The sequence below is a fragment of the Pongo pygmaeus genome, chromosome 8 (assembly GCF_028885625.2).
Source record: "Pongo pygmaeus isolate AG05252 chromosome 8, NHGRI_mPonPyg2-v2.0_pri, whole genome shotgun sequence".
Taxonomy (NCBI): Eukaryota; Metazoa; Chordata; class Mammalia; order Primates; family Hominidae; genus Pongo; species Pongo pygmaeus.
In genome coordinates this window covers 139,009,336-139,028,353 of record NC_072381.2, presented here as the reverse complement: position 1 = coordinate 139,028,353, position 19,018 = coordinate 139,009,336, and the positions used below count along the sequence as shown (strand labels likewise).

Below are 19,018 nucleotides of genomic sequence, written 5' to 3'. Positions count from 1 at the left end.
GGTGTATCTCATCCTCAGGGTGCTTTACAACATCATCTCCTCCAGAGGAAACGCAGCCTCATCATATCCCTGAGAAACAGGTCTGCTGTGTCCTCCCTCCATACGTATAGACTGTCCCTCCAGGAGGTTAGACGCCTCCCCTGAAACTGGCGCAAGAGACACCGCGTGACCAAATCGGCACACGTGCAAGTTGTCCCCAGAGCACATTTGGCAAAGCCCGTAAGACAGGGACGAATAAACATGTCAACCAGAAAGCACCTGGCAATGTTCAAGGCATCTTGACATTGAAGCACCCCAAGCGGACTGTGACAGCAGCACAGCTCCCACAGGTGAGGAAACTGAGGCTGAGTGAGCTGCAGCATATGCCCCTGCCAGACCCATGGCTCCCAGCACACCCTACCAGCCCTCTTCTCCCACCACAGGGCAGGCCTCTCCGATAGGGACTGCAGCCACTGACTCTGCCCTCATGGGTGTGGCCCTGCTCTCCCCTGCCCACGGGTCCCTTTGCATCCATGAGCCCTGTGGTCAGCAGCCTTCTGAAGCCAGGCTCCTGTGGTCAGAGTCCCTTTCCACTGCATCTTGTGGTCAGCATCCATAGCCAACCCCAGAGCTAACCCCAGAGCTCACCCCTGAGCTGGAGCACAAACCCACCTGCGGCTTCTGTGTCCACCTTCACCACACCCTCGTCCTCCTCATCTTGGAGCATGGCCTCGGCCTCGGCCTCCATGATTTCCTCGTACAGTCCTGCTAGCGGCATTTCCCCAATGACATCATAGATGGCTTCTCCAAGAGATGCCTCGGATCTTCCTAGACCTGCGGCAAGGTGAGCATGGTCACACACAGGCCCTCAGTGTGGACATGGCCACAGGCAAGGGAGGGCAGCAACTCCAGACAGGAACCCCACCCAGGCAGCAAAGAGGCAGGATGCTGTGGGCTGTGATGGAGGGACCACGGCAACATAGCCAGACCTCCAGTGCCCTCCCATCCCTGGCCACCGTCCCTTGCCAGTAAACCACATGATGCTTCCCAGTGGGCCCCAGTGTGCTGCCTGGGGGAACCTTCTAGGGTTCAGCTCAGTCTTGAGGGCTGCAGGCTGATGCAGATGTCTGCCACTCTCTCTGGCCAATAAAAGGAGCCCTAAGTGAGACCAGCTGCAGTCTGAAGCAACTCTGCCTTGGATGCTGATCCACCATATTGACTCCTGACCAACTCCAGTTCCAGGAAGGCCTCTAAGATTTCTATTTTATCTACTGTTCCTTGCATAAGAGCATGCATTCACTGTAAATCCTGCCCTTAAGCAATTATCCTACATGTCCCCTTCCCCTGGGGTATGTAAGTTCTAGTTGTGAGGGATGATAATATGGGCATCCACCGTCTCAGCTAGAGGCCATCCAAGGCATGGACATGGCTTGTCTTCATAAGTCCCTTTTAAGTGTTTCTTTCTAAGGAACTGGATTTGTCTGCCTCTTTCTTCAGCTTCTCAGTTCCTTGGACTTTGGGGGTAGGTCTGCATAGGCCTGACTGCTGTGGAGCACCCCGCCTGCCCAGACCCCAACACCAGGTTGGAGCTGTGAGCTGCTCTTGCTCCTGCACACCAGCTGATGGGATCAGGGTGGGCTCGCACTTACCCCTCTGCATGGCTTGTGTGACTCGAGGCAGAATCAGAAAGGCCATAAGGCCCAGAAGGAGAAGACCAAGAAGGGCTCCCAGGACGACACTGACCGCCCAGAATGTCCGGATGGGAGCTGCAGGATGACACTGACCGCCCAGAATGTCCGGATGGGAGCTGCAGGACGACACTGACCGCCCACAATGTCCGGATGGGAGCTGCAGGCAGCGGGGGGCCTGGGCCAGGCTCTGAGAAAGGAGAGGTCTTGAGCCAGCAGGGTGGCCAGGCGGAACCTGCACGCCCTCAGCAGGACAGGGTGGCTCCAAGGGCCCAGCCACACCCTCTCCCTCATGGAGGACCTGCGAGTCGGAAGTGCTTGGGGGGGGCATCTGCTGGTTTCAGCTGCGCAGAGCACCCCAAAATGGCTAGTGTCCACTGGAGGTGTCTGCTTTCAAGGGACAGCCCCCTTCCTTGGTAAAACATGGCCCCCAGGCAGATGCCAGGGCAAGTCACAAGAGGTGACCAGAGCACAGAGAATGGGAGCGGCTCGGGGAAAGTTACCCACTGCTGCTATTTTTGCTAAGGTCATCACTGTGGTTAACTGTTTTCTGCAAAGAGAATGAGGTGCAGGCTTTGGGAACAACTGAACCTGCCAACACCCAGGTGACACATACCCGAAATGAACAAGGATTGGAATAAACAAAAGGGAATTCCCAAAAAAGATTAGGGGGAAACCCCAGGGGATGCATGTCCCAAACAGGCCTCCACAGCAAATCAGCTTATCCCAGAAAAATCCCAGGGTGGAAACCAATCCACTAAAACCTGGGCGAGCTCTCCTGCCCACCGAAGCGACAGAAGCAACACTCAAGACTGACTCCATCCCAGCGCCCGCTGCTAGCCTCATGACCCATTTCCCACCACCCCCCACTCACCCCAGCAGCGCGTGCGTCCTCCTTGTGCGCGCAGCCTCCGCGTCCCCACCGCTCCGAAGGGCAGCCCCACAGGGACGCCTCGCTGCCCCGGCACCCCACCTCGTCCAGCCACACGGGCCCGGAGCCAGGGCCAAAGGCGGCGGCCCCCAGGGCGGCGACGGCCCGACCACAGCCCAGCTGGCGGCACACGACCTCCGCGTCTGCCAGGTCCCAGCCATCGTCGCACACGGTGCCCCAGGAGCCCGCGTGCCAGAGCTCCACGCGCCCGGAGCAGCGGTCCTCGCCCCCGCGCACTCGCAGTGCGCCCTCCTCCGGAACGGGGGCTGCGGTCACTGCGGGGGCTGGACCGGGATGGGGAGGAGGACACGGACAAGGACAGAGGGGTACCTGGGCAGCCGAGCGAGGAGGAGCAGTTGAGGGTCTCCCCAGGGTCCTCAGGAACTTCTCCTGCCTTTTCTGCATAGGAAATTGGGACCCGTTTCTAAATTTGCAAGCTCGGCAGCTTAAATTTTGTAAAATATTTTTCATTTCTTTTTTCCCTCTGTCTCCCCAACACACCAATTTCTGCTGGCTAAAGAGAGAACTCTGTTTAAGCAAGGGATCTCCACATGGGATTACAGATTCGACAAACCGTGCCCGAGACTTCTCCAAGGGGGACGTCTGCCTGTGGGATGTCCTCAGACGATACCGGGAAGTGCAGGGGTCCTGCTTCCCTCACTGGGGGAGATCACGGGTTCTGGGAAGACTCCAGATGTTCCCTACCCAGCCCAGAGCCTCAGAGCAGGGACCTCCCGCTTTGACCGGACCAGCACAGGTCAGACTCATCCAGAATAAGGAAAAGGGAAACTGACATTTCATCTCCCAGGAAAGGGCCCATGCAGACACAGTGGGGGGCCCCTCAGAGACCCCTCTCCACCACCACTCCCCCCACACACAGGCCCACCCACTCACCTGTGCACAGGACCCACGCTTCCTCTCTGCTGGAGCATGAACACTGGTCCCAGGGGGCTGACGGGCACTGCCACAGGGACCGGTCATCCATCCCTGCACTGGATGGAGCCCACCCAGAGAAACTCAGGGGCAGACCGGCTTCCTGCCCCGGCCTGCAGCTGCCCGTGGGATCCACAGCCCAGCTGCCCACACAGGACCCCCAGGGAGGCCGCACTCAGGGTCCGGCAGACACCACCCCAGGTCCCATTGTAGAAAACTTCCAGCCGCCCTGTGCATGGCTGCCTGTGGTCCTGCAGCCTCAGATCCGTGAACTCTGCAGAGAGAGAGGCCAGTCAGCAAGGCCCAGCTCAGAGTCTGGGTGGGGACGACAAGGTGGACGGGCTGCAGGACCTGAGCAGAAGACGCCGGCGTCCTCCTTGTGCCTGCAGTCGTGCTGGCCCCAGCCCGCCGATGGGCACCGCTACAGCGCAGACTCTTGGCCCTGGCACCCCGGCTCGTCCAGCCAGATGCGCCCTGCCCCGGCTCCGAAGTGGGCGGCCCCCAAGGCGCTCAGGGCGCGGCCACAGCCCAGCTGCCTGCAGACCACGTGCGCGTCCCGCAGGTCCCAGGCGTCGTCACACACGGTGCCCCACGCGCCCCCGTGCAGCACCTCCACGCGCCCCGCACAGCGCCCCGGCCCCGCGGCCAGCCGCACCCTGAGGCTCCCTGTGGAGAGACAGAGTCAGGGCGCCCGGGACCCCGCGGCGACGGGCCACGGGGGACGCGGTTCCGCCCTCACCGGAGCACACCACGCCGGCGTCCCGCGAGGTCCCCGCGGGCTCCTGCAGGGTCGCGGACACGTTGCACTGAGTCAGGCGCGTTTCGGTGCCCAGACAGCGCACGCGGCTCGGCGCCACCTGGACCGACCCGCGGCTGGGAGCAGGTGCGTCATAGGCTTGCTGGGCCCGTCCGCACCCGAGCTGCCGGCACACCACGCCCGCGCCGCGCAGGTCCCAGGCATCGTCCAGGACGCGGCCCCACACGCCGTCCAGGGAGACCTCCACGCGGCCGTCACAGCGGCTCTGTCCTTCCCTCAGTCGCAGGGCGTGGGGCAGACCTGGGGATGGGGACGCACAGGGGCCCAGGATGTCGGCGGGAGGGACCCAGGACCGCCTCCCAGCAGGGCCCGTCCCTCTCCACCCGCTCTGTCCTTCCTTGCACCCCTTCGTTCATGTCTCTCACTCACCCTCCTGGTCCACCCTCCTGGCTGCACCCACCTGAGCAGACCGCGGAGGCTGAGTTTCCCGGGGCACAGGCCGGGGCCCCCAGGGTGCTTACTGGGCAATTCCACAAGTGGGGCTCTGTCCCCTCACAGTGAAACGCGTCAGGCCAGACGGCAGCGTCCCCGTCCCCAAAATGGCCTCCTCGAGGTGCGGCCACCGCGTTGCCACAGTTGAGCTGGTGGCAGAGGACGGTGGCATCTGCTATGTCCCAGTGGGTGGCACAGAGGGGCGCCCAGGACCCCTGCACCTGGAGCTCCACGCGGCCCTCACAGCTGCTGCTGCCATTGACCAGCCTGAACTCTGGGGGAGAGGAGGAGTCAGCCTGGCTCGCAGACGGCAGACACTGGCTGCACTTTCCTTCATGTGAGCCTGAGCCTGGTTACACAGTCCACTCCCAGACTTGGGGGAACAGACTGAGGGCACAAAAACAGCTTTGGTGAGTGAGCTCACCACAAATTGCCTGGGAAATCCAAAAGGCAGTGATTAAGTTGGGAAAACTATGGAAATATCCTTTGTCAGTGTGCTGGAATGCATCCAACACAGAGGAACGCTAAAAAAGATGAAGCTGCTGAATGTTGTCTCCAAGAAGCAGGAAGTGAGCACCAAGACAGAGCTCCACACACCCTTCTCAGCTCCTGCTTCTCCGCCAGCCAGAGCTCTGGGAAATGGGGCAGCATCTCCGGCCCCACTCCCCAGGCCCCACACGTGCTGCTGCACTTGGTTCTTGATGTGAGCCTAGTTAAACATACCCCACACCCTGCACTTCGGAGGAAATGCCTGAGGGTAAGAAGCAACAACAGTATACGTGGCAGAGTAAGGAACCCCAAAGCTCCACCTCCCTCTAATGTAATGATTAGGTGATAAAACTCATAACCAACTTTTTTGAAATTCTAGTATCTGGGAACAACTTGAATACGCTTAATGAAGAAAGAAGTGGCAAATTTGGTTCTGCATAAGGAAGGAGTGAAGAATAATGCCTTGGTATTGAAGGTGTGCCCCAACAAAGAGTTAACATGCAAAGACTGGAAGAGTCGGGAGCGCTGGTTTGTCTGTTTTTTACTATGGGCATTTAAGGGAACATGTCTAATCACTAACCCCACTAACCAACAGAAAAGAGACCACAGTGGTCATGTGCAACAAAGAGTCTTTACAAAACGAGTTTAGAAAAGTCATTAAACAAGCAACAATCAGCAACAACAAACCCTGGTGATAGAGAAAAATGTGATTTCTAGAGTTGCCACAGTATAATAATTCAAAATGTCCAGTTTCCAACAAAACAGATGATACATGCAAAGTAACCATAAATTATGACACATTTATGGGGGAAAAGGGAAACAGAAATTGTCCTTGAGGATGCTAAGTCATTAGACTTACTAGACAAATACTTTAAATACACTTAAATATGCTCAAAGAGCTATAGGAAACCAGGACAATGATATCTCACCAAATAAGGAATATTAATAAAGATGTATAAATTATAAAAAGGAATCGAGTAGATTTTCTGTAGCTTAAAAAAGTTAAATAGCAAATGAAAAATTCACTACAAGTTTCAACAACAGGCCCCTCGAGCAAGCAAAAGATAGAATCTATGAACTTGAATAGTGATAGAAAACATATTTGAAGAAATAATGGTAAAAAAATTCCAAGTTTGATGAAAGATATAAGTCTGCATCCAAGAAGCTCAACAAACTTCAAGTAGGTTATACTTAAAAATATCTGCACTGAGACACATTATAATCAAACTCCCAAAAGCCACATATAAAGAGAAGAATCTTGAAAGCAGTAAGAGAGAAATCACTCATCATGTACAAGGGATCCTCAATAAGACCAACAGTTGATTTCTCAACAGAAGCTATGGAAGCCAGAAAGCAGTGGAGTAGCATATTTAAAGTGCTGAAAGGAAAACCTGGTCACTCCAAAATTCTATATCTAGCAAAACTATCCTTAAAAATGAAGGAGAACTTTAAACAAAAGCTGAGGAAATTCATTGCTAGTAGACTTGTCCTACAAGGAATGCTAAAGGGTTTAATTCAGGCTGAAATAAAGGCACTAAACAGTAAATCAAAGCCTGATAAGTAATTTAATAACATTGATAAGGATAATTACAGAGGAAAATATAAAGGCCAACAGTGTCATTTTGGGGGTTTGTTATTCCTTTGTCCCTACATGCTTTAAAAAAATAGGTATGAAACAAACATACATTTATGTTAGTGGACAAAAAATGTCTAAAGATGAATTAGTGACAATAACAATATAAAAGCAGAGATTTTCTATACTATTGAAAGTAAGTTGGTTTTAGTGCAAACCAGAGGTTTGTAAATTTAAAATATTTCTTATGCTCTCCAGGGGAACCACTAGAGAAAAAACTAAGAAATACACCAAGAAAAAAAAGAATGGGAATGGAATGAAAATGGTACACTATAAATGTCCATTATACACAAAAGAAGGCAGTAATGGAGGAATTGAGGAACAAAAACATGACATGTGGGAAACAAATAGACAAATAGCAGAAGTGAATACTCCTTATTGGTAATTACTATCTAAATAAAATTTAGCTGGTAATCACCATCTAAATAAAAGGCAGAGAGGGACAAAATGGATTTTTTAAAAATGGTTTTAAAATGTGCTCTCTTCATAAATTCACTTTAGATCAAAAGACAATTAGGTTAAAAGTGAAAGCTTGGAAAAGATATATATGCATATAGTGACCAAAAGAGAGCTGAAGCGGCTATACAAATATCAGACAGAATAGAGAGCTGAAGCGGCTATACAAATATCAGACAGAATAGAGAGCTGAAGCGGCTATACAAATATCAGACAGAATAGAGAGCTGAAGCGGCCATACAAATATCAGACAGAATAGAGAGCTGAAGCGGCCATACAAATATCAGACAGAATAGAGAGCTGAAGCGGCCATACAAATATCAGACAGAATAGAGAGCTGAAGCGGCCATACAAATATCAGACAGAATAGAGAGCTGAAGCGGCCATACAAATATCAGACAAAATAGAGAGCTGAAGCGGCCATACAAATATCAGACAGAATAGAGAGCTGAAGCGGCCATACAAATATCAGACAGAATAGAGAGCTGAAGCGGCCATACAAATATCAGACAGAATAGAGAGCTGAAGCGGCTATACAAATATCAGACAGAATAGAGAGCTGAAGCGGCCATACAAATATCAGACAGAATAGAGAGCTGAAGCGGCCATACAAATATCAGACAGAATAGAGAGCTGAAGCGGCCATACAAATATCAGACAGAATAGAGAGCTGAAGCGGCCATACAAATATCAGACAGAATAGAGAGCTGAAGCGGCCATACAAATATCAGACAGAATAGAGAGCTGAAGCGGCCATACAAATATCAGACAGAATAGAGAGCTGAAGCGGCCATACAAATATCAGACAGAATAGAGAGCTGAAGCGGCCATACAAATATCAGACAGAATAGAGAGCTGAAGCGGCTATACAAATATCAGACAGAATAGAGAGCTGAAGCGGCTATACAAATATCAGACAGAATAGAGAGCTGAAGCGGCCATACAAATATCAGACAGAATAGAGAGCTGAAGCGGCTATACAAATATCAGACAGAATAGAGAGCTGAAGCGGCTATACAAATATCAGACAGAATAGAGAGCTGAAGCGGCCATACAAATATCAGACAGAATAGAGAGCTGAAGCGGCCATACAAATATCAGACAGAATAGAGAGCTGAAGCGGCTATACAAATATCAGACAAAATAGAGAGCTGAAGCGGCTATACAAATATCAGACAGAATAGAGAGCTGAAGCGGCTATACAAATATCAGACAGAATAGAGAGCTGAAGCGGCCATACAAATATCAGACAAAATAGAGAGCTGAAGCGGCCATACAAATATCAGACAGAATAGAGAGCTGAAGCGGCTATACAAATATCAGACAGAATAGAGAGCTGAAGCGGCTATACAAATATCAGACAGAATAGAGAGCTGAAGCGGCCATACAAATATCACACAGAATAGAGAGCTGAAGCGGCCATACAAATATCAGACAAAATAGAGAGCTGAAGCGGCTATACAAATATCAGACAGAATAGAGAGCTGAAGCGGCTATACAAATATCAGACAGAATAGAGAGCTGAAGCGGCTATACAAATATCAGACAGAATAGAGAGCTGAAGCGGCCATACAAATATCAGACAGAATAGAGAGCTGAAGCGGCCATACAAATATCAGACAGAATAGAGAGCTGAAGCGGCCATACAAATATCACACAGAATAGAGAGCTGAAGCGGCCATACAAATATCAGACAGAATAGAGAGCTGAAGCGGCCATACAAATATCACACAGAATAGAGAGCTGAAGCGGCTATACAAATATCAGACAAAATAGAGAGCTGAAGCGGCTATACAAATATCAGACAGAATAGAGAGCTGAAGCGGCCATACAAATATCAGACAGAATAGAGAGCTGAAGCGGCCATACAAATATCAGACAGAATAGAGAGCTGAAGCGGCCATACAAATATCAGACAGAATAGAGAGCTGAAGCGGCCATACAAATATCAGACAGAATAGAGAGCTGAAGCGGCCATACAAATATCAGACAAAATAGAGAGCTGAAGCGGCCATACAAATATCAGACAAAATAGAGAGCTGAAGCGGCCATACAAATATCAGACAGAATAGAGAGCTGAAGCGGCTATACAAATATCAGACAGAATAGAGAGCTGAAGCGGCCATACAAATATCAGACAGAATAGAGAGCTGAAGCGGCTATACAAATATCAGACAGAATAGAGAGCTGAAGCGGCCATACAAATATCAGACAAAATAGAGAGCTGAAGCGGCCATACAAATATCAGACAGAATAGAGAGCTGAAGCGGCCATACAAATATCAGACAGAATAGAGAGCTGAAGCGGCCATACAAATATCAGACAGAATAGAGAGCTGAAGCGGCTATACAAATATCAGACAGAATAGAGAGCTGAAGCGGCCATACAAATATCAGACAGAATAGAGAGCTGAAGCGGCTATACAAATATCAGACAAAATAGAGAGCTGAAGCGGCTATACAAATATCAGACAGAATAGAGAGCTGAAGCGGCTATACAAATATCAGACAGAATAGAGAGCTGAAGCGGCTATACAAATATCAGACAGAATAGAGAGCTGAAGCGGCCATACAAATATCAGACAGAATAGAGAGCTGAAGCGGCTATACAAATATCAGACAGAATAGAGAGCTGAAGCGGCTATACAAATATCAGACAAAATAGAGAGCTGAAGCGGCTATACAAATATCAGACAGAATAGAGAGCTGAAGCGGCTATACAAATATCAGACAGAATAGAGAGCTGAAGCGGCCATACAAATATCAGACAGAATAGAGAGCTGAAGCGGCCATACAAATATCAGACAGAATAGAGAGCTGAAGCGGCTATACAAATATCAGACAGAATAGAGAGCTGAAGCGGCCATACAAATATCAGACAGAATAGAGAGCTGAAGCGGCTATACAAATATCAGACAGAATAGAGAGCTGAAGCGGCCATACAAATATCAGACAGAATAGACCTAGTCACGGTTTGAATGTCTGTGTTCCTCCAAAATTCATGATGAGACAGAATCCGAAAAGCAACAGTATTAAGAGGTGAAGACTTTTGGAGGTAGTTAAGCCATGAGGGCTCTATCCTCATGAAGGACATTAGCCCTTATAAAGGGCTCGAGGGAGCGATTTCATCCCTTTTCCGCTTTTGCTCCTCTATTATGTGAGGACACAAAGAAGGCTCCATCTATGAGGAACAGGCCCCTCCAGACACTGAATCTGCTGGTTCCCTGACCCTGGATTTCTCAGCCTCCAGAACTCTGAGACATAAATTTCTGTCATTTACAAATTACCCAGTCTACAGTGTTTTCTATAGCAGCCTAGACGGACTAAGACAGACTTTAAGTTAAAAATTGTGAGGAGAGATAAGAAGAGGATTATATATTTATTAAAGGGTCAATCCATCAAAAAAAATACAACAAATATAAGCATAAGTGCAGCTAATAACAGAGCCAAAAGTAATAAAAAAAATTGACCAAATTGAAGGCAGAAATAGACAATTGTAAATAATAACTAGAACCAAAAACATCTCACTTTTAATAATGGATAGACCATCTATGCATATGGCTAATAAGGAAAGAAATAACTGGAAGAACACTGTAAATCAACTGGACCTCACAGACGCATGTGAAACACTGTGCTCAAAAACAGCAAAACACACATTCTTCTCTAGTGTACATGAAATGTTCATCAGAGTAGACACTATGTTGAGGCATAAATCCCAATAAATAAAAATAAGTCCCAATAAATTTTAAAGAACTGAAATCATAAAAAGCAACTTCTCTGACCATAAAGGAATGAAGCTAGGAATAAATTAAAAAGGGGAAACTGGGAAATTAACAAATAGAACACACTCATAAGCAAGCAATAAGTCAAGGAAGAAATCACAAGGAAAATTAGAAAATACTTTTGGATGAATGAAAATGAAAACACAACATAACAAAATTTATGGATTGAAATGAAAGCAATGCTTAGAGAAAATGTTATAGTAACAAACATCTATATTAGGAGCAAACAAATATCTTAAATCAATAATGGCATTTACACCTTAAAAAACTAGAAAAGGAAGAATAAACTAAACCTGAAGCTAGCAGAAGGAAGGAGATACCAAATGAAATATCGAATGAAAAACAATAGAGAGAATAACAAAAATAACAGCTAAGTCTGTGAAGAGATCAACAAAAGAGATAACATTTAGCTAGAATGACCAACAAAAAAAGAGAACACCCAAATTACCAAAATCAGAAATGAATGTGGGGGGTACTTGGTATGAAATCTACAGAAATAAAGAGAAGTGTAAATGAATGCCATGAACTAATTTCATAGTATTCACCACCCCCCGAATTAGATAATTTAGGTTAAATGAACAGATTCCTAGAAATACACAAATTACCAAACCTGACCCAATAATGAGCAAAAAATCTGAACAGAGCTATAAAAAGTAAAGGAAATAAATCAGTAAACAAAAACCTCTGAACAAAGAAAAGCCCAGCACCAGGTATCTTCACTTCACTACTAGAATGAAGGAAAAAACAAAATAAAACATGGTAATTTCAATTGATGCAGAAAAAGCACTTGACAAAATCCAATAGACTGTCATGATAAAACATTCAACAAACTAGAACAGAAGGGAACTTCCTCAATGTGCTGAAGAACATTTATTAAAAACCCATAACTAGCATCATACTCAATGGAGAAAAACTGAAAGCTTTTCCCTTGAGATAAGGAACAAGACAAATACACACTTTTTCACCATTTCTACTCAACATTCTACTGGAAGTTCTAGCCAGAGAAATTAGTCAAGAAAAAAGAAATAAAAAGCACCTGAATTGGAAAGGAAGAGGTAAAACTATCTGTATTCACAGATACATGATCTTACATGTAGAAAATCCTACAGACTCCACCAAAGAAACCATTAAAGCCATAAGCAATTTCAGGAAAAATGAGGGTGCAAAAAATTAGTTGCATTTCTACATTCTAACTATGAATAATAATAAAAGAAGAACCCAAGAATACTCAAAGCAATCCCGAGCAAAAGACCAAAGCTGAAGGCATCACATTACTGGATTTCAAAGTGTACTACAAAACTATAGTAACCAAAACAACATGGTACTTGATATGAAAATAGACACATAGGCCAGTGGAACAGAGAGAGAAGACAAATAAATCCATGCACTTATAGTCAACTGATTTTGAACGAAGGTGCCAAGAATACACATTGGGAAAAGGACAGTCTCATCAATAAATGGTGCTGAGAACACTGGATATCCACATGCCGAATGAAACTAGACCCCTACCTCTCACTATATACAAAAATCAATTCAAGCTTGATTACAGACTTAAATGAAAGACCCACAATGATAAAAACAACTAGAAGAGAACAGGGGAAATGCTCAGGACATTGGTCTAGCAAGGATTTTTCCGATAATACCTGAAAAGCGCAGGCAACAAAAGCAAAAATAGACAAATGGGCTTACAGAAAACTCACAACCTTCCATACAGCAAAGGAAACAATCGACAAAATCAGACAAAATCAGTAAGTTGAACAGGTATCTGTACCCCCGTGTTTACAGCAGCACTAATCACAACAGCCAAACTATGGACTCAACCTGTGTTCATCAATGGGTAAACAGAGAAAATGTAGTCTATATATTACACAAAATGAAATCTTATTCAGTCTTAAAAACAGAATGGAATCCTGTCATTTGCAGCAATGTGGATGGCCTGACGGACATTATGTTAGGTGAAATAAGTCAGAGAAAGACAAACACCAGATGATCCCATTTGTATATGGAATCTTGAATAGTTGATCTCATAGAAGTAGAGAGTAGAAGGGGGGCTACCAGAGCTAGGGGGGGTAGTGAGGAGGAGGTATGGGGGGTGGTGAGTGGTCAACTGGTACAACAGTAGAGACAGGACAGAAAAGTTTCAGTGTTCTATAGCACAGGCGGGTGGATACAATTAACAGTATTGTACTATATATTTCAAAATAGCTAAAAGAAAGGGTTTTGAATGTCCTCACCACAAAGACATAATCATGTTGAGGTGATGGATACGCTGAATTGCCTGATTTGATTATTACACAATATATACATGTGCTGGAACCCTGAACTGCACCCCATAAATATGTACAATTAGTATGTGTCCAAAATGTGTCCATTTAAAAAAGAATGAAATAATAATAATAATGTTTACCAAGGAAGTCCAAGACAGACTTGTACACTAAAAAATACAAAACATTTTTGAAAACAATCAGTGAAAATCTAAACAAATGCAAAGACATCCTATGTTCATAGATTGAAAGATTGTTAAGATAGCAATACTCCCAAACCAATCCACAGGTTCTATGAAATCCCTATCAAAATCCCAACGGCCAATTTTTGTTCAGAGATAGAAGAACTGATCCTAAAATTCAGATGGAATTTCAAGGGACCTTAAATAACCAAAACAATACTGAAAGAGAAAAAGTTACAGGACTCATTTCCCTATGTCAAAACTACTGCAGAACTACAGTAATCAACACAGTATGCTATTGGCATAAAAATACACACGCAAGTCAACAGAATAGATTGAATGTCCCAAAATAAGTCTATCCATGGGGGGCAATGGATTTTCACATGGTGTGAAGAAAATTCAATAAGGAAAGATTAGCTAATCATTACAAAAGGTGTATATGTATTGAGACATCACACTGTACAATTATTATGTGTCATTTTAGAACAATAAATAAGTACGTTCAAAAAATAAGGAAAGAATAGTGTCTTCCACAAATGGACAACTGGATAGCCGCATGCAAAGGAATGAATAGAACCCTTTCCTTATACCATATACAAAATGTAAGTCAAATCAATCAAAGACCAAATAAGAGCTGAAACTATAAAACTGAGAAGAAAACCACAGAAATAATCTTCACGACCTTGGATTAGAGAGTGGATTCTTAGATATGACACCAAAAGTTCAAGAAACAAAAGGGGAATAAACAGGTAAACAGGACTTCATCAAAATTAAAAGCTTGTGCAGAAGGGGCAAATTATCAGAAGTAAAAACACTCCCACAGAATGGGGGGAAATATTTGCCAGTGATATATTGACAGGGATGGAGGGTCCGCATGGAAAAGGGTCCTGAACAAACATTCCTCCAAAGACGATCAACTTCAGGTCAACAAACACCTGCGAGAGCGGGAGGAAGGAAGCTCGGGGGGCCCCGCAGCCCCAGGCCCGGGGCGCGCGCGCCAGGTTCGGCGTCCAGGGAGTGGCAGCGCCCGCACCCCACAGGGCCCTGAGCTCTGTCCCCGCGCCATACCCCAGCTCCCAGCCCCGGAGCCCCGCGCCGGTGACTTACTTTCCCCCGTGCACCTGAGCCCCGCGTCGCGGCCGGGCCCACACTGGCTCCCGCGCCCCCGCGGGTGAGGAACAGCAGCGACTCGTTGCCCGCACAGCGGCAGGTCTCCGTCCACACCGGCCCCGAGCCCCGGCCGAAGCGGGCGCCCTCGGGCGTGGACACCACCGCCCCGCACTGCAGCTCCCGGCACACCACGTGGGCCGTGGCCAGGTCCAGGTCCGCATCGCAGACGGTGCCCCAGGTCAGGCCCCGCCTCACCTCCAGGCGCCCGGCGCAGGGGTGCTCGCCGCCCACCAGCCGGGCCTCGGCGTGTCCTGGGGGCAGACGCTGGACTGGAGCACAGGGCAGGACCGGCTCCGTGCAGGCCTCTGGGGTGAAGCGACCTGACCTTGGCCCTCGGGTCCCATGGGAAGGACCGATGCAGGAGGACCCAGGACCACCTGGGCTGTCCCGTTCCCTGGAGCTCTGAAGCGGCAGGAGAGGTCCTGGGGTGTGCAGGCCGAGGTCTCTCCCACCCTCCAGTCTCCCTGGGGTCCTGGCTCCCACAGAATTCGGACAGCAACAACAGTCCCCACCCCCAAACAAGGATCTCTACCCCCAGGGCCTGGGGCCCCCACATCTGTGTCATGGAGCCCACTCACTCCCAAGCTTGGACCTGGTCCCTGGCAGGTCACTCCAACCACCTGGTCAGTTTTAAGCGCAGAGCCCAGCCACACCCTGGCCAGAGGCCCGAGGAAGGAGCTGCCATCAGTGTCAGCCATCTCCCCAGGTGACCCCTGGGCCACCAGCCCCTCACCCTCCCTAGGACAGGGGTGCAGTGCAGTCTGAGGGCAGCAGCATAGGGGCCTTGCCGGGCAGGCGCTGAAACCCCAGGAGACAAGACCCCCACGCCCCCTAGGCCAGGGCCACTCAGGTGTCTGAGTGGACACCTCCCGTCTCAGAGATTCTCAGGAAAGGGCGTCCCTACCTGCACACACCACCTCAGAGTCTGTTGGGAGGTCACAGAGGTCCAGGAAGTTCAGGTTGAACCTGCAGTTGAAGATGCTGGACTCTGTTCCCTGGCAGGAAATGATTTTTGAGCCCAGCCAGCCTGGGTGCCCTGTGAGGTGGGGCCTGGATGCTGGAGCGCCGGGCCGCACCCCAGCCTTCTGCAGAAGATGCTGGCCTCCTGGTGCAAGCTGCACCTTATCACAGAGCCTTCTGTTATCCGGATCATGGGGGTTCCCGCGCAGGGGCTGCCTCCGCCACTCAGCCCCAAGGAGGCCAGCTTTCCTCCTGCACACACAGGAGCCCACTCTGGTTCCACTTCAGTTCTGCTGGCGCATGGTCCTCCCACCCCTAACATGTGGACTGCATGTGGACTGAGGCAGTGGTCTTTGTTGAAGGATGAGGTGTGTGGGGGTCTGCAGCAGAGGCCTTTCTTTTGGGCCCAGGACCCCAGAGGAGGCAGCCAGAGGCTGTACCTGCCTGCTTTAGGTCCCCTCTCCCTACCGCCCTGTGCCCAAGAGGCCACCTGCATAGACGGCAGGACAAGCTCCACACCCTCTGGCTTCTGGGGCCTTGCCCACAGGGAGGGCCCCTCAGGTGGAGAGGACAGTAGATAGGAGATGGGCCCATCTGCTCCTCTCTGAGGGGCCCTGCAGGCCAGTACCCCAGGCCCCTGGTCATACCCCCACAGTGGTCTCCACACAGGGCCAGCTGTCTCTGGTTCTGGAGCTCATGCCTTGGATTTTGCAGGCCAAGGCCCTCTGGTGCCAGTGGCCTCTCCCTGCCTGTGTCAATGCCCCTCATCTCTCTCTCCTCAAATATGCCACTTTGAGCCTCTGCCTCCCACCAACAATCCAGCAGAGGGGAAAGGGCAGGGTCCCAGCCAGAGCCTGAGCGGGACAGGGGTGCCGAAATCTGGGGCAGATCCAGGAGCTTGGAGCCTTCTGAGTGGGCCCTGACAAGGGAGAGCACAGGAGCAGAAAGCCAAGATGAGGGCCAGGAGGGAGCACCTCACTCAGCACCAGCCTCCACACCTGCCTGAGCCCCCAGGCTGGTGCCTCTACTCATGCCAGCCACTCAGGGGAGGAAGAGAGGGACCCTTCGCCTCAGAAGGTCCTGTGGTCACCACTGGCCCCCAGCGCTTGATGGTCTCCAGGAGTCAATTGAACCCAAAAGGACTGAACTCTGGCTGGAGTCCCGGCCAGGGCTGGCCTGGGTGTGTAATGTGTTCCTCAGTTGTGCTGTGCTGTCTGGGCCTTTGGAGGGGACACATGTGGGTCTGAGGGTCACAGCACTGGAGTCACAGTCACCCCAGGAAGAAGGGTCTTGTCTTCCACCCTGGGGGACTCAGGCAACAACCCTCCTCCCCAAAGTGAAGATCGTGGGTGGGGACAGGGCCACAGACTGGCAGAAGTGGCTCCCGGGGCACCCGTCCTACCTGAGCAGTGGGCTGCACCAATGCACTCACACTCACAGCCGTGCAGCGACCCCCACTTCCCCAGGGAGCAGTCCCAGAGCGAGGCCTCCACACCCTGGCACTGCACGCCCTGCAGCAAGGACTGCTGAGCCTCCTGGGGCCACACCACGTATATGGGGACATAGAGGGCACGACCGCAGCCCGGCTGCCTGCAAATCACAGATGCCTCCCGCGGGCCCCAGCGGTCCCCACACACCAGGCCCTGCTGCCCCAGGGACTGCACCTGCAGGAGGCCCTCGCAGCGGTTTCCACCCCTCACCAGGGCCAGGGACTCTGCAGCGGGAGCTTTGGGGACAAGAACATAGGAAAGGCGTCATGGCAAAGGTGCTCTTGAGTACTTTATGCCCGGAACTTTCAAAGTTAGAAATTTAACTTTCACCTTCCAGCCCAGTTTGCACCTTACTCTTGATTCTCCCAAGTTTTCTTGAGCATTATTTGGATGTCACCAATGACATTCACAAACTTACATGTCAACAAAAATGAACAAAATGTTAACAAAAATGGCTTATGGACCATTTTCTGAGGAAATTCAATGAAGTTAAGGTCCCAGCCGTTCACATGCATGTGGAAGGCCCACGGAAAACAAGCCTCTGGTCACTGCCCACTCATGAGCCCTGCAGAGGACACCCCAGCCCTCTGCGGTCCCCAGCTGAGGCTCCCAGGATTCACACCAAGGAGCAGACGGGACCACTGTTGTGTCGTGGCCCCCTCCCCCATGGAACGTCCTGCACACCGGGGCTCCGACCCCCAGCACCCTGCAGGCAACGGCACACTCACCGGGAGGGAGGGTCCAGCAGGCCAGGAGCAGGGGCCACAGCCCCAAAGGGAACAATGCCATGCCTGGCCAATCTGCTGCTGCCACTCCCCAGGCTGATGCTCTCACGGCAGGGACGTGTGCTCTGCCCCCGGACGGAAGGTGGACGCCGGCTCAGTGTGACACCTTTCTGAGAAGGAAGCCCGTGCACACCCTTGCCTCCTCCCCCCATATCAGAGCTGTCATCTGTCACCCGTGCCTCAGCCCAGACGGTGCCAGCAGCATGTGGTGAGGCCAGGCTGGGCTTCCTGCAGCTGGTGCCCGATGCAGCCTCAGGTGTGAGATGGACCAGTGAGTGCCCATTCTCAGCAAGGCCCTGGTGGCCACAGGTGCTGAGACCAAGGTCTGGCAGGGGAGGGATGGACCTTCTCTGCCTCACACAAAAGGTGCGGCTGAAGACCTAGGGTCGTGCCAAGCTCATGTGCTGTGAACACACAGACCTAGCAATGGGAGCAAAATCCTGAAACACGTGTGTGCCCTGCGACCCGAATTCGTAAGGGATGTATGGCCTCCCTGTGAGGTTGTGTCCTTGGGAAGCCGCCAAATCCAACAGAGGATTAAATCAATGATGCGGCATCTGAGGCAAGGCCGGAAAGGGGCAGCCCTTACGCTCAGCTGGATAAACACTTGCATTTGGGCACGTCAATATGCCACCTACATGTTTTCAGAGATGGGGTTTCACCATGTTGCTCAGGCTGGTCTCGAACTTTTGGACTCAAGTGACCCGCCTGCCTTGGCCTCCTAAAGTGCTGGGATTACAGGCATCAGCCACCCCATCTGGCCTGTTTTTAAATTTACAATAATTAAGCATGTGTTATTTTATAAGCAGCATAATATCAATAAAGGTTAATTTCCAGTAGATTTGCCAGAGAACCAGTTCAGGACAGGGTGACTCAGGTTTTTAGACCTCTATGTGGGAGACCAGGAGAGTGAGAGGGAAACAGATTTCCAGAGAAGGCCACAGACCCATCTACCAGGCTGTTGGTGCCGGAGCCCAGCACCTGGGACCTGCAGCTGCCTCAGGTGCTTCCCTGCACTCTAACTTGCA

The 19,018-nt window shown here is 49.9% G+C and overlaps 1 protein-coding gene across 1 annotated transcript; it reads right to left on the bottom strand.

Annotated features, from left to right (window-relative positions):
- Positions 1-24: 24 nt before the first annotated feature.
- Positions 25-17,994, bottom strand: SCART1 (scavenger receptor family member expressed on T cells 1). The gene is given in 18 exon segments (XM_054503344.1): positions 25-146; positions 652-813; positions 1,629-1,732; positions 1,815-1,857; positions 2,542-2,553; positions 2,556-2,997; positions 3,493-3,590; positions 3,683-3,805; positions 3,883-4,159; positions 4,161-4,588; positions 4,749-5,054; positions 14,693-14,761; positions 14,764-15,006; positions 15,660-15,764; positions 15,767-15,967; positions 16,527-16,634; positions 17,118-17,441; positions 17,934-17,994. Coding segments are annotated over 18 exon segments (3,228 nt in total).
- Positions 17,995-19,018: the final 1,024 nt, after the last annotated feature.